This window comes from Pleurodeles waltl, chromosome 4_1, assembly GCF_031143425.1.
Source record: "Pleurodeles waltl isolate 20211129_DDA chromosome 4_1, aPleWal1.hap1.20221129, whole genome shotgun sequence".
Lineage (NCBI taxonomy): Eukaryota > Metazoa > Chordata > Amphibia > Caudata > Salamandridae > Pleurodeles > Pleurodeles waltl.
Window position 1 is genome coordinate 746,023,818 of NC_090442.1, and position 26,159 is coordinate 746,049,976.

Here is a 26,159-nt window from a genome sequence, read left to right on the forward strand (position 1 = left end):
TCCATACATTCTTGTGTGAGGTCTAAGTGTCCGAATTCTAGGATTTCAGGAGCCAAATTGCTAGATTCAATGATGCTGGGTTTGGATGCCTGATCTGTTGTTTGTGTTGTGTTAACAGATCTGGTCTGTTGGGTAGTTTGACATGCGGTACTAATGAAAGGTCTAGTAGAGTTGTATACCAAGGTTGTCTTGCCCATGTGGGTGCTATCAGTATGAGTTTGAGTTGGTTTTGACTCAATTTGTTTACTAGATATGGAAGGAGAGGGAGAGGGGGAAAAGCGTATGCAAATATCCCTGACCAACTCATCCATAGAGCATTGCCTTGTGATTCGCGGTGTGGGTACATGGATGCGAAGTTTTGGCATTTTGCGTTTTCTTTTGTTGCGAATAAATCTATCTGGGGTGTTCCCCAAATTTGAAAGTAATTGTTCAGAACTTGGGGGTGAATTTCCCATTCGTGGACTTGTTGGTGATCTCACGAAAGGTTGTCTGCTAGTTGGTTTTGGATCCCTGGAATAAATTGTGCTATTAGGCGAATGTGGTTGTGAATCGCCCACTGCCATATTTTTTGTGTTAGGAGACACAATTGTGTTGAGTGTGTTCCTCCTTGTTTGTTTAAATAATACATTGTTGTCATGTTGTCTGTTTTGACAAGAATGTATTTGTGTGTTATTATGGGTTGAAAGGCTTTTAACGCTAGAAATACTGCTAACAGTTCTAGGTAATTTATATGAAATTTTGTTTGGTGTACGTCCCATTGTCCTTGAATGCTGTGGTGATTGAGGTGTGCTCCCCACCCTGTCATGGAAGCATCTGTTGTTATAACGTATTGAGGCACTGGGTCCTGAAATGTCCGCCCTTTGTTTAAATTGTTGCTGTTCCACCATAGAAGCGAGAGGTATGTTTGGCGGTCTACCAACACCAGATCTAGAAGATGACCCTGTGCTTGTGACCGTTGTGATGCTAGGCACTGTTGTAAGGGTCGCATGTGTAGTCTTGCGTTTGGGACAATGGCTATGCATGATGACATCATGCCTAGAAGTTTTAGCACAAATTTTGCTTGTATCTTTTGGTTTGGAAACATAGCACTTATTACCTTGTGGAATGCTTGAACTCTTTGTGGACTTGGAGTGGCAATTCCTTTTGATGTGTTGATGGTTGCCCCTAGATATTGTTGTGTCTGACACGGTTCGAGGTGTGACTTTGTATAGTTGATGGAGAAACCCAGTTTGTGAAGGGTTTGTATGACATATGTGGTGTTGTTTGTGCACTTTCTTACTGTGTTGGTCTTGATTAGCCAATCGTCTAGGTAAGGAAACACATGTATTTGTTGTCTCCTGATATGTGCTGCTACTACTGCTAGACATTTTGTGAATACTCTTGGTGCAGTTGTTATTCCGAATGGCAACACCTTGAATTGGTAATGTATTCCTTTGAATACGAACCTTAGGTACTTTCTGTGAGAAGGGTGTATCGGTATATGAAAGTACGCATCTTTTAGGTCTAATGTGGTCATGTAATCTTGCTTTTTGAGCAGCGGAATGATGTCTTGTAGTGTGACCATGTGAAAGTGGTCCGATATGATGTAGGTATTTAGTGTCCTGAGATCTAATATTGGTCTTAATGTTTTGTCTTTTTTTGGAATTAGAAAGTACAGGGAGTAAACTCCTGTGTTTTTTTGTTGTACTGGTACTAACTCTATTGCATCCTTTTGCAGTAGTGCTTGAACTTCTAGTCCTAAAAGTTCTAAATGTTGTGGTGACATTTTGCGTGTTTTTGGAGGGATGTTTGGTGGGAATTTGTGGAATTCTATGCAATAGCCATGTTGGATTATTGCTAATACCCAATTGTCTGTTGTAATCTGCTGCCAAGATTGGTAGAATTGGCTTAGTCTTCCCCCCACTGGTGTTGAGTGAAGGGGTTGTGTGACTTGAAAGCCACTGTGTAGGTGGAGGTGTTTTTGGAGTCTGGAATCTTCCCCTACTCCTTGGGAATTGACCCCCTCTATATCCCCTGAAACCTCCCCTTTGGAATGAACCCTGATATGGTGTGGTTCTTGTTTGTTGGCTGGTGGTGTCTGTGGGTTGGCCACAAAACCCCCCTCTAAATGGAGTTTTTCTAAAAGAGCCTCTGCTCTGCGGGGAGTAGAGTGCACCCATGGCTTTGGCCGTGTCTGTGTCCTTTTTAGGTTTTTCAATGGCTGTGTCCACTTCAGGGCCAAAAAGTTGTTTCTCGTTGAAGGGCATATTAAGGACAGCCTGCTGGATTTCAGGTTTGAACCCTGAAGTGCGGAGCCAAGCGTGTCTCCTTATGGTGACAGCAGTGTTGACTGTTCTCGCTGCAGTATCGGCTGCGTCCATTGAAGAGCGGATTTGATTGTTTGAGATCGTTTGTCCCTCTTCAACTATTTGCTGCGCCCTTTTTTGGTATTCCTGGGGAAGATGGTCTATGAGAAGTTGCATCTCATCCCAGTGTGCGCGGTCATATCGGGCTAGCAGCGCTTGAGAATTTGCGATGCGCCACTGGTTGGCTGCCTGTGATGCTACTCTTTTTCCTGCCGCATCAAATTTTCGGCTTTCTTTGTCCGGAGGTGGGGCGTCGCCAGATGTATGGGAATTTGCTCTTTTGCGAGCTGCCCCTACTACTACGGAGTCAGGTGGTAACTGCGAAGTAATAAACACTGGGTCTGTGGGTGGTGGTTTGTATTTTTTATCCACCCTTGGGGTGATGGCTCTTGATTTTACGGGCTCTTCAAAAATTTGTTTTGCGTGCCGTAACATCCCTGGTAGCATTGGGAGACATTGATATTGGCTATGTGTAGCCGAGAGGGTGTTAAATAAAAAATCATCCTCTATAGGATCGGAATGCAGTTGGACATTGTGGAATTCTGCTGCCCTAGCCACCAGTTGCGAGTATGAGGTACTGTCCTCTGGCGGTGACGGCTTTGTGGGGTATGAATCGGGATCATTGTCCGGCACTGGGGTGTCGTATAGGTCCCAAGCGTCTTGATCCTGATTATCTTGACTTATAGTAGTTTGCGCTGGTGAGTGCATTTGTGGCGGAGTTTGTGCCGGCGATGCCTGTTGTGGTGGAGAGGGCGGAGGCGTGACTTTTTTAACCACTTTGGCTTGTGGTTGTGCGTCATCCTTGAGAAATCCGATCCTTCTTTTTCTCATTATTGGGGGAAGGGTTGATATCTTCCCTGTGTCTTGTTGGATGTACAGTCTCTTTTGTGTGTAGTCTGATTCTACACTTTGGAGCTCTTGTCCAAACCTGTGCATCTGGCCACTTATTCCTTGTTCCTCTGTGTAGGAAGGAGGTGTGGAACTTTTCGGCGCCGAGAGAGAATCTTTTTTCGGCTTCGGTACCAACTGAATTTTTGTGGCTTTCGGCAGTGTGTCTCGGTGCCGATGTTTTTCGGTGCCGGCATCTTGTTTTTGCTTCTCGGAGCCGCTATCTCGGCTCCGAGGTTGCTCCATGGCGGTTCCTCGACCGGAGTCGGGTGTCTTCGCTATGGGCGTGCCCTTTTTCGGCGCCTTCGATGGCTCGCCGGTTTTATGGGTCGAGCCATGGCCTGTTGGCAGTGGCGTCCCCTGGGCTTTTGTTTTTTCAATGGTTTTTATTTTCGACGTCTTACTCACTGTTTGTTGTTGTTGTTCGACGGAGGAGTCTCTGGATTCTGAGTCCGGAACCGAGAATGTTTCCTCTTCGTCGTCGAAACGTTGTTTTGTCGGCGTGGACGCCATTTGTAGACGCCTGGCTCTTCGGTCCCGGAGTGTTTTTCTGGACCGGAAGGCTCGACAGGCCTCACAGGTATCCTCCTTGTGCTCGGGGGACAAGCACAAGTTACAGACCAAGTGCTGATCTGTATAAGGATACTTACTGTGACATTTTGGGCAGAAACGGAACGGGGTCCGTTCCATCGGCTTCGATGTCGCACGCGGTCGGGCCGACCAGGCCCCGATGGGGGAATCGAAGCTACCCCAAAGTCTTCCGATGATCGGTGTCGATGTACCTAACTATCCCGATACCGAACGGAACAATACCGACGCTTTCTTCCGAGATTCTGACTAACTTCCCGAACCGAAACACGGAGCGAAAAGGAATACGTCCGACCCCGACAGCGGAAAAAAACAATCTAAGATGGAGTCGACGCCCATGCGCAATGGAGCCGAAGAGGGAGGAGTCCTTCGGTCCCGTGACCAAAAAAGACTTCTTTGAAGAAAAACAACTTGTAATACTCCGAGCCCAACACCAGGCAGCGGACTGTGCTAAACATGTGTATCTGCAGCAACATATGCCATCGAACATTATGTTTCTCCACTCCTGGCGAAACGTTTTGATTCTGCTCCCCACTGGTGATACCTGATGGCTTTCTTTGATGTGGGAGTCTTTTGCTGGATGTTCCAGCACCCTTGGGGGGTGGTGGGGGGCCTGAGAGGGGGGAGGGGTCTCCTCTTCCTCCTGCCCTTCCTCGAAAGGGCTGCCTTGCTGGGTATTGCTATTGTTGGTAAGCCTGGAGTTGTGTGGCTTGGAGCCAGAAACCCTGTTGTTGGTGTTGTTGCTGCCCTGTTGGGTGCCCTATTTAGTGGGTCTTCTGTTGGAGATGCCTCTCTTATGCATGTCCCTGAATTGCAGTGTTCCCATTGCCCTTGCCATCTCGTTGTCCTCCTTTACCTGTTGCAGGGTGTTGTCCACTGCCTGTCCAAAGAGAGCATCTCCTGTGAAGGACAGGTTTATTATGGATGCTTGTACCTCTGGCTTGAAATCTGCGATCCTAAGCCAGGCATGTCTTCTTAGGATGGTTCCTGTGCACATCTGTCTGCTGGCTCTATCTGCTGCATCTAGTGCTGACTTTAGGTATGTGTTGGCAATGGCTTTCCCTTTTTGTATGTCTAAATTGGCCCTATTCTTGTATTCCTCTGGGAGGTGTTGCATGGGGCTTTCAATTTTCTGCCACTGCTGGTGTCATGATTCATGAGGGCATTGGAGTTGGCTGTTCTCCACTGAGTAGTAGCCTCCCTTTCCATTTTTCTACCCACCAGATCTAGCCTCTTATTGTCCTTCTCGGTTGGTGGCCCCACTGAGGTGGGTGCGTTGAGGACTAGAACACATTTCCGGACCCAACCACTAGAAGGCTGAATAACGCACAGCATGTGAATCCAGAAAAAAATGAATGCTGCAAAACAAAGTTTCTCACCTGTAGGTATGGTTTTGCACCCTTTTTCAGTGTTGAGTGTGCTCCAGGTGCTATTGTTAATGCTTCACCTGCACTGGTGTGATGACTGAATTATTTGCACAATCCATCATGCAATTGTGATCTTTGTAACTGGTTGTCCCAAGTAGCTCTGTGAGAAAGATATAAAAATTGTTGAGTTTTCCTGAAGGTCTTGTCTTTTCAATGTGATACATAATGGTGCGTCTTGCATCCAATGTGTGCAATGTTCTATCAGCGTGTCTTTGGATTTTGAAAGAAACTTGGAATTCGAATAGACTGGTTAATGTGAAACCACCTTTGGTAGAAATTTTGGATCTGTTCTCATGACAATTCTGTCCTTATGAATTTGAAAATGGGGTTCTTGAATTGTGAGTGACTGCAACTCGCTAACCCTGTCTAGGGAAGTAATAGCTACTAGGAAAGCGGTGTTCAGGGTTCGCATCTGTGAAGTAACTTTGTGTAATGGCTCAAACGGTTTCTTCACGAGTTGCATAAGTACTAAATTTTGCTGGTATCCTTCTTGGTGGTGCTAGTCTTCTTGCACCCTTTAAGAATCTTTTAACCATTGGTACTGTGAAAAAACGTCTTCCCATTTGACCTCTTGTATAGACCACTTTTGCAGCCGGGTGAACCTTTAAGGATGAATATGTAAGACCCTCTTGTAAAAGGTGAGTTAGATATTTTAACATTGTCTTTTCCCTTCTGATCTTCTTGTTCAACTTATTTTTAACACACCAAATAGAAAATATTTTCCATCTTGCAATATAACATTTCTTAGCGACTGGTTTTCTAGCTCCCCTTAACACTGCCATTGTATTTTCTGGTAACTTCATGTGACCGAATTCCAAGTCTTCAGGAGCCACGCCGCTAATTTGAAATATTCTGGTTCTGAATGCAGCACCTTTCCCTTTTCCATTGACAGCAGGTCCTGTGGTCTTGGTAGTGTTTGAAAATGTCCTTGAGCTAACTGCACTCCGAGTACTAAGTCTGTCCTGCCCATTTCAAAGCAATCAAAATCACGATCATGTGACTCCTTTTGAATTTGTTGATGACCCTTGAAGCTGTGGAATTAGGAGAAAAGCGTATGCAAAAGTCCCTAACCAGTTAATCGAAAGGGCATTCCCCTGAGACTAAGGTTGTGGCTGCCAAGAGGCTAAGTTTTGGCATTGTGCGTCCCAAGGTGTTGCAAACTGATCTATTGCTACTGTACCCCACTTTTTGAAAATTCTTTGCACCACTTCCTCATTTGAGTTCCCGTTTGTGGGAGCATGAGTCCTCCCTGCTCAGTCTGTCTGCTTTGTAATTGCCTTTCCCTGGCAGATGTATTGCTTGAATCTTCAGGTTCCTCTGAATTGCCCATTTGCAGAGTTGCTGAGCATTCCTTGAGAGGGGTGGAGGTTGAGCTTCCCTTTGTTTGTTGATGTAAAACATTGTTGTTGTATTGTCTGATTGCATTAATATGGCCTCCCCTGAAGGTGTTTCTGGAAAGCTTTCAACACAAGAAAAACAGCCTAATTCCACGATGTAGATGAATTGTACCACAACTTGATCCCTCCATGTAGGAAGCTGGCCTGGTGTGTGGTGGACACCTATGGTGTTGGCACCTTATACCAGGTCCAGGAAACCCCGATTAGTGTATGTGAGCAGTGTCTAGGAAGCCAGGGCTCTCTAGAAGCAGCTGGGGATAAGCAGCCCAGACTTATCTAGGTGACATGCAACGCTTATGCAATACCAAAATAGTCACACAGCAACTTAGCACACATGAGACCCACACTGCGTTACAAAAATAAAGGTACTTTATTATAATTACACAACACTAGATTACTTATAGGCACTCCCTCAACTGGGGGTAAGTACACACACCCACACACTATATGGCATGTAGTGCTGTAGATTCACATGCTTTGTATAAGTCAGCCTCCTGGTGTTGGGCTAGGAGTGTTACAAGTTGTTTTTCTTCAAAGAATGTTTGAGTCACAGGGGGAAGCGACTCCTCCTTTCAGTGATACTGCGCATGAGCATTGAGTCCTTTGTTAGATTGTTTTCCCACAGGAGGGTGAAGTGAAGAGTGTAGAAGTGTATATGTATATGTACTGTATCTATGTACAGTAAAGAAACAAGACGTCTAAGCAATGTATATTGAAAATGTCACTTACCCAGTGTACATCGGTTCGTGGCATCAGTCGCTGAGATTCACATGGTCTGCATAGCTCGCCATCTGGTGTTGGGTCGGAGTGTTACAAGTTGTTTTTCTTCGAAGAAGTGTTTTCGAGTCACTGGACCGAGTGACTCCTCCTTCTGTGCTCATTGCGCATGGGCGTCGACTCCATCTTCGATTGTTTTCCCCGCAGAGGGTGAGGTAGGAGTTGTACTATAGTAATAGTGCCCGCGCAATGAAATGTGTAAGTATGTACCTATTAAAGGTTTAAATAATATATATACAAATGTACAAAATTGAAGGTAACTTCTGAACTGCTACAGGCTTCCGGGGAGGTGGGTGGGCCCATGTGAATCTCAGCGACTGATGCCACGAACAGATGTACACTGGGTAAGTGACATTTTCAGTTCGATGGCATCTGTCGCTGTAGATACACATGGTCTGCATAGACTAGTAAGCAGTTATATCCCCATAAGCGCTGGTTTAGCCTGTAGGAGTAGAAGTTGTCTGAAATAGAGTTCTTAATACAGCTTGACCTACTGCAGCTTGTTGTGCGGATAGCACATCTATACAGTAGTGTTTGGTGAATGTGTGAGGCGTAGACCATGTGGCTGCCTTACATATTTCATGCATTGGGATGTTTCCTAAAAAGGCCATTGAAGCACCTTTTTTCCTTGTTGAATGTGCCCTGGGAGTAATGGGCAGTTGTCTTTTTGCTTTAAGGTAGCAGATTTGGATGCATTTAACAATCCATCTGGCTATACCTTGTTTTGATATTGGGTTACCTGCATGAGGTTTTTGGAATGCAATAAATAGCTGTTTAGTCTTTCTGATGTTCTTCGTTCTGTCAATGTAGTACATTAATGCTCTTTTGACATCTAATGTATGTAGTGCTCTTTCAGCCACAGAATCTGGCTGTGGGAAAAAAACTGGTAGTTCTACCGTTTGATTTAGATGGAACGGTGAAATAACTTTTGGTAAAAATTTTGGATTAGGTCGTAGGACGACCTTATTTTTATGTATTTGTATAAAAGGTTCCTGTGTTGTGAACGCTTGAATTTCACTTACTCTTCTCAGAGATGTAATGGCGATGAGAAAGGCAACTTTCCAGGTTAGGAATTGTATTCCGCAAGAGTGCATGGGTTCGAAAGGTGGGCCCATTAGTCTTGTTAGGACCACGTTTAGGTTCCATGAAGGAACAGGTGGTGTTCTTGGTGGTATAATTCTTTTAAGACCTTCTATGAATGCTTTGATGACTGGTATCCTATACAAGGAAGTTGAATAGGTAGTTTGCAGGTATGCAGATATTGCTGCAAGGTGTATTTTAATAGAAGAGAAGGCTAGCTTTGCTTTTTGTAAATGGAGCAAGTAATTTACTATATGTTTTGGAGTTGCGTCTAGTGGTTGTATCTGATTATGATGGCAGTAACAAACAAATCTTTTCCACTTACTTGCGTAGCAGTGTCTAGTGGATGGCCTTCTGGCCTGCTTTAAGACTTCCATACACTCTTGGTTAAGTTGTAAGTGTCCGAATTCTATGATTTCAGGAGCCAGATTGCTAGATTCAGCGATGCTGGATCTGGGTGTCTGATCTGTTGGTTGTGTTGCGTTAACAGATCTGGTTTGTTGGGCAGTTTGATGTGGGGTACTACAGATAGATCTAGCAGTGTTGTGTACCAGGGTTGTCTTGCCCACGTTGGTGCTATTAAAATGAGTTTGAGTTTGTTTTGACTCAATTTGTTTACTAGATAAGGGAGGAGAGGGAGAGGAGGAAAAGCGTAAGCAAATATTCCTGACCAGTTCATCCATAGGGCATTGCCTTGGGATTGCTTGTGTGGGTATCTGGACGCGAAGTTTTGGCATTTTGCGTTCTCTTTTGTTGCAAATAAGTCTATTTGAGGTGTTCCCCAGAGTGTGAAGTAGGTGTTCAGAATTTGTGGGTGGATTTCCCATTCGTGGACTTGCTGGTGATCTCGAGAGAGATTGTCTGCCAGTTGATTCTGGATCCCTGGAATAAACTGTGCTATTAGGCGAATTTGATGGTGGATTGCCCACTTCCATATGTTTTGAGCTAATAAGCTTAACTGCGTTGAATGTGTTCCTCCTTGTTTGTTTAGATAATACATCGTTGTCATGTTGTCTGTTTTGACAAGGATGTATTTGTGGGTTATGATTGGTTGGAAAGCTTTTAGTGCTTGAAAAACTGCTAATAATTCTAGATGATTTATATGCAGTTTTGTTTGATGTATGTTCCATTGTCCTCTTATGTTGTGTTGATTGAGATGTGCTCCCCACCCTGTCATGGAAGCATCTGTTGTTATTATGTACTGTGGCACTGGGTCTTGGAAAGGCCGCCCTTTGTTTAAATTTATACTGTTCCACCATAGAAGCGAGAGGTAAGTTTGGCGGTCTATTAACACCAGATCTAGAAGGTGACCCTGTGCTTGAGACCACTGTGAGGCTAGGCACTGTTGTAAGGGCCTCATGTGCAGTCTTGCGTTTGGGACAATGGCTATGCATGAGGACATCATGCCTAGGAGCTGTAGTATTGTTCTTCTTGCTTGTATTGTTTGATTTGGAGACATGTGTTGAATGACTGTTGAAATTGTGAATTCTTTGTGGAGTTGGCGTTGCTACTCCTTTTGTCGTGTCTATTATGGCTCCTAGATATTGCTGTACTTTGCTTGGCTGAATGTTGGATTTTGCAAAGTTGACGGTGAACCCTAGTTTGTAGAGGGTTTGTATGACTTGATTTGTGTGGTTTGAGCATTGTATGAGCGAACTGGTTTTGATTAGCCAGTCGTCTAGATACGGGAATACATGTATTTGCTGCATTCTGATGTGTGCAGCGACTACTGCTAGGCATTTTGTGAATACCCTTGGAGCGGTTGTTAAACCGAAAGGCAATACTTTGAATTGGTAATGTATTCCTTTGAATACAAACCTTAGATATTTTCTGTGTGATTGATGTATTGGTATATGGAAATATGCGTCTTTGAGGTCTAGGGTTGTCATGTAGTTGTGTTTTTTGAGCAATGGTAACACTTCTTGTAGTGTGACCATGTGAAAGTGGTCTGATTTGATGAATGTGTTTACTACTCTGAGGTCTAGAATTGGTCTCAGTGTTTTGTCCTTTTTTGGTATCAAGAAGTACAGTGAATAAACTCCTGTGTTTATTTGTGTACTTGGTACTAATTCTATTGCATCTTTTTGCAGTAGTGCTTGAACTTCTATCTCTAGAAGCTGTGAATGGTGTTTTGATAAATTTTGTGATTTTGGTGGTATGTCTGGAGGGAATTGCAGGAATTCTATGCAATAACCATGTTGGATAATTGCTAGGACCCATGTGTCTGTAGTTATTTCCTCCCATGCTTCGTAATATTGACCTATCCTTCCCCCCACTGGTGTTGTGTGGGGGGGTGAGTGACGTGTGAGTCACTGCTTGTTGGTAGTGGTTTTGGGGCTTTGAAATCTTCCTCTATTCCTAGGGAATTGCCCTCCTCTATACTGGCCCCGAAAGCCTCTCCTGTACTGTCCCTGGTAGGTGGACGGTGCGGACTGTGAGGTACTGGCTTGTGTGGCCTGACCCCGAAACCCTCCTCTAAAAGGTGTTTTGCGGAAGGTGGTATAAGATACTCTGCTCTGCGGGGAGTAGAGTGCGCCCATGGCCTTGGCAGTGTCAGTGTCCTTTTTGAGCTTTTCTATGGCTGTGTCGACCTCCGGACCGAACAGAAGTTTTTCGTTTACTGGCATGTTAAGTACTGCCTGCTGAATTTCTGGCTTGAATCCAGACGTTCTGAGCCATGCGTGCCTACGGATGGTAACCGACGTATTAATGGTCCTTGCGGCTGTGTCTGCTGCATCCATAGAGGAGCGTATTTGATTGTTGGAGATGTTTTGACCCTCCTCAACAACCTGTTTTGCTCTTTTTTGTAGATCTTTTGGGAGATGTTCAATGAGATGCTGCATCTCATCCCAGTGGGCTCTGTCGTATCGCGCTAGCAGCGCTTGTGAGTTTGCGATGCGCCACTGGTTTGCTGCCTGGACAGCGACCCTCTTCCCGGCTGCATCGAACTTTCTGCTTTCTTTATCTGGGGGAGGTGCATCCCCAGAAGTGTGTGAATTTGCCCGTTTTCTGGCAGCCCCTACCACCACAGAATCTGGTGGCAGCTGAGAGGTGATGAATACAGGGTCCGTAGGAGGCGCCTTATACTTTTTGTCCACTCTAGGCGTTACTGCCCTACTTTTAACTGGCTCCTTGAAGATCTCCTTTGCATGGCGTAGCATGCCTGGAAGCATAGGCAGGCTTTGGTAGGAGCTGTGGGTGGAGGAGAGGGTGTAAAATAAAAAGTCATCCTCTACTTGTTCAGAGTGTAGTTCCACATTATGGAACTGAGCTGCTCTAGCCACCACTTGTGAATAGGCTGTGCTGTCCTCAGGTGGTGATGGCCTAGTTGGGTATGTGTCTGGGCTGTTATCAGACACTGGTGCATCGTACAAGTCCCACGCGTCTTGATCTTGGTCGTCGTGGCTCATGGCGGTGTGAGCTGGCGAATGTGACGGGGTGTAAGTTGGCGAAGCCGGAGTTACAGGTGGAGGCGAGGGAGGAGGTGTTACCGTCTTTGCTGTTTGTTGCTGAGGAGCCTCTCGTGCTCCAAACTGAAGTGTTCTCTTTCTTTTGACAGGTGGAAGGGTACTGATTTTCCCTGTCCCCTGCTGAATAAAGATACGCTTTTGCGTGTGATCCACTTCAGTGGATTGCAGTTCTTGTTTGAATCTGTGTCTTTTTATTTGTGAAGACATAGAATGTTCTTCAGTATAGGAGCCTGAAACTGGGTCTGTTGGTGCTTTTTTCGGCTCCGAAAACCCTGTTGTTTGTTTTTTCGGCTCCGAGGTAACCTTCCTCTTCTTCTGTGCCGAAAAATCTTGGCCTCTATGGTCTTCGGCGCCACTGTCTCGGCGTCGATCCGTGTCGACACCGAACTCTCGGTGTCGATGCTTCTCTTTAGCACTCTCTCGGTCCCGAGGAGGCTGCGTGCCGGTGTCTCGACCGGAGTCGGACGATCTCGACACTGAATGGGCCTTTTTCGGTGCCGATTGTTGGTCACCGTGAATGTGGGTTGAGCCATGGCCGGTTGGCAGTGGCGTCCCCTGGGCCTTTTTGCCTTTTTTAATTTCTGATCTCGACGTCTTACTCACAGTTTTTGTATTGTCGAGTTCGTCGGAGTCTGAATCCTGGATGGAAAAGGATTCCTCTTGTTCCTCTTCTGTCTCGAACTGCCGATGCTCCTTTGGCGTGGACGCCATCTGCAGTCTTCTCGCTCGACGGTCGCGCAGAGTTTTTCGGGACCGGAACGCCCGACAGGCCTCACAGGATTCTTCGCTGTGCTCGGGTGACAGGCACAGGTTACAGACCGAGTGTTGGTCCGTATAGGGATATTTGTTGTGGCATTCAGGGCAGAATCGAAACGGGGTCCGTTCCATCGGCGTTGTTCTCCACGCGGTCGGGCCGACTAGGCCCCGACGGTGTGCCGAAATCTACCCCGAAGCGCTTCAATGTTCAATGCGTCGTCGTATGTGTTTATCTCGAACCGGATCGCAACGATACCGTCGAAAATCTTCCGTTTTCAGCTAACTTTCCGTTCCGAAACTCGGAGCGACAGGAACACGTCCGAACCCGATGGCGGAAAGAAAACAATCGAAGATGGAGTCGACGCCCATGCGCAATGAGCACAGAAGGAGGAGTCACTCGGTCCAGTGACTCGAAAACACTTCTTCGAAGAAAAACAACTTGTAACACTCCGACCCAACACCAGATGGCGAGCTATGCAGACCATGTGTATCTACAGCGACAGATGCCATCGAACACATATTTACAATAAATAGTACTACAATAGCCACAGGCATCTCGCGAGGAGGGAAGGCGCATGTGAATCTACAGATGTCTGCTCGGTAAGTAACATTTCCCATTCAATGGCACGTGTAGCTGTAGATACACACGATTTGCAGGGACTGTAAGGCAGTACCCTCCCAAAATAAGCGGTGGCTAGCCTGTAGGAGTTGGAGTAGTTTGAAATAGTGTTTTAAGTACAGCCTGTCCAACGTTTGCTTGTTGGCGAGATATCACATCCACACAGTAGTATTTAGGAAATGTGTGTGGTATAAACCATGTGGCTGCTTTACATATTTCTGCTTTGGTATATTTCCTAAAAATGCCATTGAAGCTCCTTTCTTCCTAGTGGAATGTGCTTTAGGAGTTACTAGTAACTGTCTTTAAGCTTTAAGAAAGCAAGTTTTAATACACTTTACTATCCATCTGGCTAATCCATGTTTTCAAATAGGATTACCTTTGTGATGCTGTTGAAATGCCACAAAGAGTTGCTTAGATTTCCTGAAATGTTTTGTTCTATCTATACAGTACATGAGAGCTCTTTTAACATCAAAGGTGTGAAGAGCTCTTTCAACAACTGAATCTGGCTGTGGAAAGAAGACTGGCAATTCCACTGACTGACTGATATGAAACTGGAACCACTTTTGGATTTGTCCTATGAATTATTTAGTTTTTGTGAATTTGAAAGAAAGGTTCTATTAAAGTGAATGCTCTTATTTCACTAACTCTTCTTAAATAAGTGATTTGCTACTAAGAAGGCAACCTCCCATGATAACAACTGAAGAGGGCAAGAATGCATGGGTTCAAATGGTGGGCCCTTAAGTCTTGTGAGTGCAATGTTAAGATTCCAGACAGGAGTTGGTGGAGCTCTGGGTGGAACAATCTTTTTAAGACCTTCCATACACGCTTTTATCACAGGAATTTTAAACAGAGAGGTATGCTGTCTGTTTTGGAGGTAGGCTGATATTGCTGTTAAATGAATTTTAATAGATGAATATGCCAGATTTGCTTTTTGTAAGTGAAGCAAATAACATACAATATCCTCTACTGATGCTTGAAGTGGATCAATGTTTTTAGGTTGTCAGAAATATACAAAACTTTTCCATTTATTTGTGTAACACTGCCTGGTTGTAGGTTTACGTGCTTATTTTAGAATGTCCATACATTCTGGTGGAAGCTGTAGATATCCAAATTCTATGACCTCAGGAGCCAAATTGCCAGGTTGAACATACTGGGATTGGGATGCCTGATCTGACCCTTGTTCTGAGTCAGTAGGTCTGGCCTGTTTGGGAGCTTGTGATGTGGTACTGCCGACAGATCCAATAATGTTGTGTACCAATGTTGACGTGCCCACGTGGGACCTATGAGTATCATAGTTAGAGAAGTGTGACGGATTTTGTTGATTAGAAACTGAATTAATGGGAGAGGGGGTAAAGCATAAACAAATATCCCTGACCAATTGATCCATAGAGCATTGCCCTTGGATTGAGGGTGTGGGTATCTGGGTGCAAAGTTTTGGCATTTTGGGTTTTTGCTTGTTGCGAAAAGGTCTATGTTTGGTGTTCCCCACATGTGAAAGTATTGTGAATCTCCCATTTGTGTATTTGTTGCTGCATCCTGCTTAAGAGGTCCGCTGTTGATTGTGTATCCCTGGGATGTACTCCGCTAGCAGGTGAACCTGATTGTGAATTGCCCATTTCCAAATTGTTTGTGCTAGGAGTGACAATTGGAATGAGTGCGTCCCCCCAGTTTTTGCAGACAATACATTGCTGTCATGTTGTCTGCCCTTATTAAGATTGATTTGTGTACAATCTGTGGTTGAAACGCTTTTATGGCTAAGAATACTGCCAGCAATTCCAAGTGGTTTATCTGGTAGGTTTGCTGGATTGAGTCCCATTCTCCCCGTGTTGTAAGATTGCTGGGATGGGCTCCCCAACCTGTCATTGAAGTATCCGTAGTAATTATGGCCTGTGGCACAGGGTCGTGAAATGGCCGCCCTTTTGATAAGTTGGTGTGATTCCACCATTGCAGAGATTTGTAAGTTTGGCGGTCTAACACTAGATCCTGTAATTGACCCTGTGCCTGAGATCATTGTTGCAAGAAACACTGTTGTAGTGGTCTCATGTTTAGAAGTGCATTGGGCACTATTGCTATGCATAATGCCATCATTCCTAATAGCTTCATGGCAAATCTTACTGTGTAGGTTTGACTGACTTGCAATTGGGATATAAGATTGTGAAACCCTTGGATTTGTTTTTAATTTGGATAGGCTAATGCTGATTGAGTGTTCAGAATTGCTCCTAGATATGGTTGAATTTGTGCTGGCTGAAGGCGGGATTTCTGGTAATTGATTGTGAACCCTAACCTGTGTAGCTTATCTATTGTGTACTGTGTATGTTGTTGACAGTTTTTAATGGTGCTGGCTTTTATTAGCCAGTCGTCCAGATATGGGAAGACATGTATGTGTTGTCTTCTGAGGTATGCTGCAACTACTGCTAGGCATTTTGTGAATACCCTTGGTGCTGATGTTACTCCAAAGGGTAGGCCTTTGAATTGGTAGTGCTTGCCTGCTTTTACAAATCTTAAGTACTTGTGGTGTGCTAGATCTATAGGAATAAGTAAGCGTCATTTAAATCTAATGCTGTCATGTAGCCTTGTTTTTGTAACAAGGGAATGACATCTTGTAGAGTGACCATATGGAAATATTCTGACAGGATATATTGATTTAGAGGTCTCAGATCGAGAATTGGTCTGAGAGTGCCATCCTTTTTTGGTATGAGGAAGTATAGAGAATACACCCCTGTACCTTTCTGACTGATGGGAACCATCTCTATTGCACCTTAGAGTAGAAGAGACTCTACCTCTTGTCTCAACAGAGCAAAGTGTTTGAGAGAAAGCCGGTATGATAGTGGTGGAATGTTTGGTGGCTTGGAGAGGAGTTCTAGGCAATAACCCTTGCGGATAATTGATAGTAGCCACTGATCTGTTGTAATTTGTTGCCAGTGAGGATGGAAATATTGCAGTCTTCCTCCCACAAGAGATGTATGCTGTCTGGGAATGTAGGGGAAGTCACTGTGTGGGCGAGGTAAAAGCACCTCTTGTGGCAGGTGATTTACCTCTGGATCTACAATTGTGTTCCCTATAAGAGCCCCTGAAAGATCCCCTGGGACAATATTGTTGTCCCTGTTTTTGCTGGGACGTAGCGGCGTCTGAAATGTGTGGTTTAAACCCTCCTCTAAATTGGGATTTGCAAAATGAGCCCCGAAAAGGTGCTGTATAAAGAGCTCCAATGGCTTTTGCTGTTTCAGAGTCCTTTTTTAATGGTTGTGTCCACTTCCGGTCCAAATAGTTGCTGCTTATTAAAAGGCATGTTAAGGACTGCTTGTTGAATTTCAGGCTTTAAGCCTGAGGACCTTAACCAAGCATGTCTCCTAATTGTAATGCTAGTGTTTATGCCTCTAGCTGCTGTGTCAGCTGTGTCTAATGCTGACCTGATCTGGTTATTAGCAATGGCGTGGACCTCTTCCACTACCTGCTGTGCCATTTTCTGGTGTTCCTTTGGAAGGTATTGCGGGAACTCCTGCATCTCATCCCAATGTGCCCTGTCGTATCTAGCTAAAAGGGCTTCGTGGTCAGGGGGAGCCTCGGGATTCTCTCTGCAGGCGTCGCTGTGGGGGCTCAGGGTGGACATCTCTGGTTACTCACAGGCTCGCAGTCGCCGTGGAGTCCTCCCTGAGGTGTTGGTTTTCTGCAGGTCGAGCCGGGGTCGTCAGGTTCAGAGTGCAGAGTCTCACGCTTCCGTAGGGAAACGTGAGGTATTTATATTTAGAAGTTGCTTCTTTGTTGCAAAGAAGTAGCTGGTTTTGAACAGGGCCGCTGTTTATGGGAGTTTCTTGATCCTGTAGTCCAGGGCAGTCTTCTGAGGTTTCAGAGGTCGCTGATCCCCGTCGGATGCGTCACTGGAGCAGATTTTCGAAGTTGGAGACAGGCTGGTAGGGCTGGGGCCAAAGCAGTTGTCGTCTTCCTCCTCCTCTGCAGGCTTGTAGGTCAGCAGTCCTTCTTTCTTCAGGTTGCAGGAATCTGATTTCCTGGGATCTGTGGAGCCCCTAAATACTGAATTTAGGGGTGTGTTTAGGTCTGGGAGGGCAGTAGCCAATGGCTACTGTCCTTGAGGGTGGCTACACCTCTTTGTGCCTCCTCCCTGGGGGGGGGGGGGGGGGGGGGGACATCCCTAATCTTATTGGGGGAATCCTCCAAACTCAAGATGGAGGATTTCTCAAGGCAGGGGTCAACTCAGCTCAGGGCACCTTAGGAGCTGTCCTGACTGGTGGGTGACTCCTCCTTGTTTTTCTCATTATCTCCTTCAGCCTTGCCGCCAAAAGTGGGGGAGGTGGCCGGAGGGGCGGGCATCTCCACTAGCTGGGATGCCCTGGGGCGCTGTAACAAAAGGGGTGAGCCTTTGAGGCTCACCGCCAGGTGTTACAGTTCCTGCAGGCGGAGGCGAGAAGCACCTCCACCCAGTACAGGCGTTGTTCCTGGCCACAGAGTGACAAAGGCACTCTTCCCCATGTGGCCAGCAACATGTCTGGTGTGTGGCAGGCTGGCAGAAACTGGTCAGCCTACACTAGAAGTCGGGTAGGTATTCAGGGGGCATATCTAAGATGCCCTCTGGGTGTATGTTACAATAAATTGCACACTGGCATCAGTGTGCATTTATTGTGCAGAGAAGTTTGATACCAAACTTCCCAGTTTTCAGTGTAGCCATTATGGAACTGTGGAGTTCGTGTTTGACAAACTCCAAGACCATATACTATTATGGCTACCCTGCACTTACAATGTCTAAGGTTTTGCTTAGACACTGTAGGGGCATAGTGCTAATGCACATATGCCCTCACCTGTGGTATAGTGCACTCTGCCTTATGGCTGTAAGGCCTGCTAGATGGGTGACTTACCTAAGCCACAGGCAGTGTGAGGATGGCAGGGCACTCTGAGGGGAGTGCCATGTTGACTTAGTCATTTTCTCCCCACCAGCACACACAAGCTGTGAGCATGTGCTGAGCGAGGGGTCCCCAGGGTGGCATAAGACATGCTGCAGCCCTTAGAGACCTTCCCTGGCATCAGTGCCCTTTGTACCAGGGGTACCAGTTACAAGGGACTTACCTGAGTGCCAGAGTTGTGCCAATTGTGGAGACAAAGGTACAGTTTAGGGAAAGAACACTGGTGCTGGGGCCTGGTTAGCAGGGTCCCAGCACACTTTCAAATCATAACTTAGCATCAGCAAAGGCAAAAAGGTAGGGGGTAACCATGCCAAGGAGGCATTTCCTTACAGTCCCCATGTGAAGAAGCATGAGATTATGTGGGTGAAGTTGGTGGTGGTGGAGTAGGAGGTGGTGGAGAAGAGGAGAGATAAGGCGAATGTGGAGGAGAAAGCAGAATAATCTTTGGGTTTTCCTTATGCTTAAATATTTTCGCCGATAAATGCCTGACATCCAAACTCTCCTGGAATGCTAATTTCCTCTTTGTCATTGAAGGAGGAGAGGCAATAATCTTTCCAGTCTCTTTCAGGATTTAAATCCTCCTTTGTTTCTGGTCCATAACCTCAAGAATGGGTCTAATGTCCAACTCATCCCCCCTCTTGTTCTGAAGATGAAGCATGTTTTCTGCCTTTTAGAGAATGTTCTGAAAGTTTGGTGGCAGTATGCTTTGTACTGGCCGAAAAAACAGTTTTAGTAGATGGGAAAAGTATTTTCGGTTCTGAAGATGGGCTTCGATGTCTCGGCTCCGAAGAGTAGCGTGGATGTTTTGGTTCCGATTGGTCAACGCCGAAACAGACGAGACAGTCTGTTGCTGGGGGTGAGTTTTGGCCTTGTTCGGCGCCCAACCAGAGTGTCGGGGGACGAGTTCATGTTTTCGGGTGTAACTATGGCTAACAAATAGTGGTGTCCCCAAGGCCTTGTGTGGTCTTTTAGTTTGTTGGGTGGGGCTGGTGCACTCACGTACTGCGCCGCAGGGAGTGACTGGCTGTCCTCCTCTGAATCTCGGTCAGAGTCTGAATCTCGAAGGGAGACTGCCATCTGAGCCTGTTCTTCACCAAGGATGTCGGACGTGGGCTCTCTGCATTTTGACACCATCTGCAACCGCCTTGCTCTCTGATCTCGTAATGTCTTCTTTGATTGAAAAGACCGACACGCCTCACAGCTTTCTTCTCGGTGGTCTGGAGAAAGGCAGAGGTTACACACTCAATGAAGGTCAGTGTAGGGGAACTTGGCGTGGCACAGAGGACAGAATCGGAATGGAGTCTGATCCATGAGCCTATGACGCAGTAGGCATGAAGCGGGCGCCCAAAAGGGTGTTTAATCGATCCCGACACTACAATCGGATCAAGTGTAGTGGGAAACCGCAATCGAAACTATACCGATGGTAAGATAAAGATAGGGAAGTTCAGATAGTACCGAACCAAAAGTACCGGAGCAAGAGGGAACATGTTCGAACCAGACGGCGGAAAGAAAACAATCTAAGAAAGGAGTCGATGCCCATACGCACTATCACCCAGAGGAGAGGTCACTCGATCCTGTGACTCGAGAAGAGCTTCTTCGAAGAAAAACAACTTGTAACACTCCGAGCCCAACACTAGATGGCGATATATGCACAGCATGTGCATCTGCAGCTACACATGCCATCGAACATATATATGTACATGAATATAGTGTGTACTTACCTCCAGTTGGGGGACTGCCTATAAGTAATCTAGTTTAGTGTACCATAATAAAGTACCTTTATTTTGGCAACACTGTGTGGTTCCTTTCAGGTGTGATAAGTTGCTGTGTGACTAGTGTGGTATTGCAAGTGCATTACACTCCTACTAGATAAGTCTTCACTGCATGTTCACAGCTACTTCTAGAGAACCCTGGCTTCCTAGACACTGTCTTCATTCACTAGTAAGATTTGCCTGGACCTGGTATAAGGTGCCAATACCATGGGTGTCCACCACACACAGCACATCTTCCTACACTAGGAAAGTGCAATGTCAACCAAGTAACTCATCCCCTTTTAAGATCTCCTACAGAAGGGTAACCAAAAAGAAGCGCCTCAACATATTTCCTTTCAATGAGTTAAGTATGGAGGTCAGTTATGCACTCCTGCCACCTACACTTATGGTCAAGAACTAAAATACTGTTGAGAAACAATGTAATGTCAAAGGCATCTTCAAGCCGAATCATCCTACCCTAGCAATACACAAGGCAATGACTCACCCTTTGATATCTATGGACCAAAGGCCACCGGCAAGATGTCTACCATGCCCTCCAGCTCATAACACTAAATAATAGTCTTAAATCCAGACAAGAGGCTCACATAATTGCAATTGTGTCTTCTCCGGCATACTCTTCACTTCTCCAGAGACAATGTACATACCACCTAATTTTAGAAACTACTCTCGCCAAATAATAACACTACAACTACACTAATGAAGATACCATCATGCAGAAGAGCTCCTCTAGCAAGAGGAAAGAGGCCTGGATTCCATTCCACAAAGTAAAGCAAGGGACGTTCAAAGAAACACTGCTTGCCCTGGAGAGGGCATATGCATACGAAAGAACAGAAACAGACTCTTTGTGACTGCCGGTGCATGACTATTATCAAGATTTGGCCGTAAGCTGACCATCCTTGCTGCAAGTAGGATGTCTGTAATCAGACACACAACAGACATTTTTCAAGTTATCTTTTTCTTACTAGCATCTATAAAGAAAATGAGATGCTAAGCAGGAACGTGGTCTTTGGCCCATAAACATCTGAAACCTAGTTGTGAAACCCTGATAAATGGAGCAGTTACTCTCTTCTTAATTGCAATAAATGTAGTAAGTACAGTGATAATGTGAATCGTCATGATAAATATTGTGGTGACTGCCTCTTGGCCAGAGAAGAGACTTCAGAGAGCTGAAATAGACAGAGCCAGCTGCATAGCCAGCCAGAGTAGGTTAATAATCCATGAAATATAACTTAAAGGAATGCTGCAGCATTCATGTCATGTAAAGAAATTTACAAAGTGACAAAAATGAGCCCTGAACACCACTTTTGTACCCAAGAAGCCTCTCAACAGGAGGAATTTAAAGGTGATTCACTCAATGACTAAGAAGAAAAAAGCACAAACAATACAATACATATTATATATCCTACGATATCAATGTACTGAGATTGCCAGCTGATAAATATTTCTGTGCAAGTAAAACTGTTAAAGACTAATGCTGGTGGAGGAAATCGAACCTAAGATGATTGATGGAGTGATGAAACTTTTCAGACACTCACCTCCAGTCACAGATCTGGGTTACATTAATTGTTCTTTTGCTCACCATGCCACCTCAGTTTGGACCCAGCCATATGCAAATCCATGGGAACGGTCAAGACCAACTGCCATTCAGGTCCTCCCTGGACCGGAAACCAGCATCCTAGGACTGGTTTCAGGGTATCACCCCTCATCAGCCAGGCTAGCTTGAATCCAGTGGCACAGAGAGCATGGAACCTACTGCTGGGCATACTTTGGCCACTTAGGGCAGACATAGCAACACAAGAAGATGATGGACTGAGTGCTGAAACTTTTCAGACACTCGCCCCTAGTCACAGATCTGAGTTAAATCCATTGTTCTCTTGCTCACCATGAAATCCCAGTTTGGATCCAGCCATAGGCAAATCAGTCTTGACCCTGTTCCCTACGGGAACAGCCCAGCCTGAACTGCCAGGCCAGGCCCTCCCTGGACCGGAAACAAGCACTCTGGGACCAGTTTTGGGATATCACCCCTCACAGCCAGGCTAGCTTGAATCCAGTGGGGCATAGTGAGCCAGCGACCCACGTCTGGGCATACCCTGGCCACTTAAGGTGAAGGAAATCAGAACCCTGAAAACAATTTCCAAACAATATGTTTCTGAATTTAACCAGGGCTAATCAAGCTTTTAATGCTTTACAGACTGCATCGAAGGGAACATGTCTGGAAAATGCCCTTGCCGCTGGCGACTGTGCATCATCACAGTATTCGTCGTGATAACCTATTAAGTGTGTAGCGATAAAAATTTAGAAGTCTAAACCATCTTCCTAAAGTAGCTGTAAGGTTGACTACCCTGTCCTTGTAACAATAAAATCTATTAACACATAAGAAGATGAATGAAAGAAATATACTGTCTCCATCTGACTCTCCTCTGGAGTACTAGAGGTAAGCTTGGGAACTCTGAGCAAGTGTTAAAAGGACTCACTGCAAAAGGTTCATTGCAGTCTTCTGCTGCCCGTATTGGGGAATAATATTCAACAGTGCAGCCTGCTCATACTTTCTGAAACAAGCTGCAACTATTGTGGCCCTCACCTTTTTCTAAAACTCCCTTGAGTCCTACCCCACCTTTCCATTTCTCTGCCTAACCCTCACCACTATAACACAGATACCGCATATCCAAGGACACTCCACACCCTCACCTAGAACACACAAGTCGCTCCAGCCCCACCACACAAGAGAACCCACTTCCCACCTTATCTAAGCACCTCCTCTCAGTGCATCCTACCTGGACATTTTCCTTCTCTTCCTCATTTTATTAATTTAGTTTATTAGTGGGCATACATACAGCACACAGACGTCAAGCAGATGTGCAGTAGAGGGATTTACTTTGCACTGCAACTTACAAGTGCAGCATGGTCCTGTTACAGGGGGCTCTCCATGTAATTTGTAGAGGTCATGGGCATTAGATACTTAGACACATGGGGGAGGGGTGATGTGTAACAGGTCAAAGGCAGGCTTAGAAACTAGTTGAGGAGGGCTGTCTTTCAATGTGTCATGCGTTACCGGAGGAGGCAGGGAAAGTGGGATCATCAAAAGAAAGGTTGAATGTCTCATTCATCACCAGTTAATTATTGTCTAGAAAAGTACATGTGACAGTATCGGTTTGTGTGCCCAGAGAAAATCGGATATCTGGGAACACTCCTATATCCACCACTTAAGCTTCTGAAGAATAGGAGCAGTGAACCAAGTTAGAACAGAGCAGGAAATCAAGTTAGAACAGAGCAGGCAGTACAAATGCACAAAAAGGTGCATACTTCACCACATTGCTCAAAAGTAGGCAGCACTTTACTAGAAATGGAAGAGCTCCTAGCATCTTCTAATAATGATGATGGATACATGGGCAACTTGGAAAAATGAGATGCCAATGGGGTCTTTCATTAATATATTATAGAAACACATGCTTGAAAATATGACTGAAAACTGGAATGGTGTTGAAGAACAAGAGATGCTTAGGGAAATCTAAAGTTCTAGATCTAGGTCGTACACGTCTGGCATTATAAACCCTGTACTAAATGAGGCCATCACAAATCATCATGATGCAAGATATATACACACACAACTCTGCGATCCTGGGGAAGACTCACTTTCTGCCTTGAACTGGTTTTGAGTAATATGAGGGCAAGTGATAGCATTTAGGTTTCACATGACCAATCTAAGGATTAAACATGAACAACACTGGGGTGTGGTCACTGAAATCTTCCCTCAGTTGAACAAAGCTGATAAAACAGCAGTGGATTAAATGGTAGTCTAGCCCAGGAAGAGTACTCAAGTAAACCTGCAATTTAAGCCACGTAAGCACTCCTGTAGACAGGTGACAGCCCAAGCTTACACGATAACTCATGCAGTCTGTAGTCAGGTTTCTGGTAAAGGTTAAGCTACCACTAAGATGAAAAACATTTCTAAAACCATTAAGGTGCATGTCTCTTTAGAAGGCTAAAAAATGTCTTTCTCTGGTGAATGGTTGTGTGACAAAGGAGGACTAGGTAGGATAGGTTGAAGGTTTGGAGGAAAAAAAACAAAAACAAAAAAAAAAAAAAAAACAGTGCAGGTGACCAATGCGCAATGCTAAAAATACAGCTTCTTCCTGAGCATGTAGATCCGAAAAAATTGGTGACTTTCAGAATTAAAGGCATAAACAAAATAAAGTTTTAGAACGGGGTTGGAAAGGAACCATACGAAAAATCATTATGAAAAATAACACCTACCAAACCCCAGACAGATCACTATTCAAGAGCTCTGGGCATCACTGAAATAATACACAATCTCTGCCCAACAGTCTCAATTAACTAATGGGTATAGGTTGAATACAGACACATGAGGAAAGAGGCACCTTGTGGGTCTGGATTCCATTTCTATGTATGTATTGTGGTCAGTCTGAAACACCCTATGTTATAGATAGTGCCCAAACATGTCAAAAATATGGAAACAACCACTGTCTAAGTAGGAAGTGCTGCTCTCAGAGTCACATACACAAGCTACTGCCCACACAGATTTTCAGCTCTGCACCAGTGCACTGATATTTGCAGAAGTGGCTTTCTGCAGTACAAGAGTATATAAAACAGATTCATCCAAGCCACCTAAAGAACATTATTTGGTGTGTATGTGCAAACCAAAAGTATTTTGAGGATGTTACAGGGCTAGAAAAATCTACTCGACCACTCGCTATGGCAGGTTTTATTTGATGAGGTTGAGCTATTTTTAGATTCCACTCAACCCTTCTGGCGAGTGGACAAAGAAGAGGTGTTCACCGTTAAATCTTATTCTCGTCACATTTGCTCTGTGTTCAGAGACAGAGGTTAAAAGTCAGTTTGTCTTCTTGCAATGCAAATACTTTGCCTTGTGACTGCAGAGATCCAGAACTTTGTAAGGTGAACTGTCTGACTTATCTGAAATGAAAGGCTCTTGGTATCAGGTTTTTCCTAACGTACAACATTTATATAACTAAGTCAACTTTACAAACATTTCAAAATATATTTCAGTAGCTGTGAAAGACCATTTTTTGTACTTCTGTGTGATGAAAAAAATATTTTAATAGGATGAAATAGAAAGTCAGAACACTTTACTTGGTGATGTGCAAATGATAAATGTTTTCTGAAGCCCAATTTTTACAGATTATTGTTAATACACTGTATAGTTTTATCAGTAAAGCTGCAAGTTAGTGGGAAGGTTTCTGGACATTTCTTGGAAATTTACTGTCTGTAAATGACGGTGTGCTACAACATCATGCTTTAGTAATGTATTTATTAAAAGTGAGTGCTTAAAGAAACTAGGAAACACTCCTGTCCTAATGGCAAAACTACTAGTAAACTAAGAGGCAAGTCATGAATGTATCATGTGTACCCTATATGTGGGCTAGATTTATTATACATGGAGCAAACGTTTAGTGTATTTAATCAAACAAAAGAGGGTTGTTTTTTTTGCAGCAGAAATGCTGAACTCTCATATTTGAAGGTGCACTCATATGTGAGAATGAAGAAAAAGGCAACTGCAAAATACAATACTTACCTAGGATCACAGACTCGTTTCAGGGTCAAGTACATTACAGTTAGGTCGAGAAGATTGTTCAAGCTAATCGACCTGCAGCTCCAATAACATTTTTATGATTTTTCAAGGCCTGATGTTGCTTAATAGAAATACATTACAAAGGTTCCAAAGAGAAATGCAGAGAATGCTAGCCACTTACCGTAAAATGGAGAGGCTCTTGGCCCCAATGTCTTGACAGCCATGTTGAATACCTGCTATCAGGTAAGGAGCAAACTTGTGTATTGACCCCTTGTCTTGAATGGATCCAGAGACACCTTGTGCTACTCTGACCTTATCTCCCTCACTGCACAGAAAAGAGAACAAACATGGTTAGAATAAAAATAACTCAGCACAGCGGTGGAAATCACATTTCAAGATGTTTAAATGAATAACAATTCTTTAAAATGTATTTATTGTATTTTCCTAAACTAGGCCATTAAATCATTTGATCGAACAATGATTCTTTATCTACCGTAAGCAGTGTTCACCAAATTATTTCATAAGCTTGCCTCCTGACCATGCCCCCATTTACGAATATACAGTTTTTAGACC

General features: G+C 44.6%; 1 protein-coding gene across 4 annotated transcripts in view; it reads right to left on the reverse strand.

Annotated features, from left to right (window-relative positions):
- The window catches only part of IMPDH1 (inosine monophosphate dehydrogenase 1), a 357,871-nt gene that overhangs the window by 50,086 nt on the left and 281,626 nt on the right, over positions 1-26,159 (reverse strand). For all 4 annotated transcript variants that reach the window (XM_069229367.1, XM_069229368.1, XM_069229371.1 and 1 more), the window contains exon 13: positions 25,768-25,911. In XM_069229367.1, the coding sequence (XP_069085468.1) occupies positions 25,768-25,911 (144 nt within the window). The remainder of the gene's footprint in view (positions 1-25,767; positions 25,912-26,159) is intronic.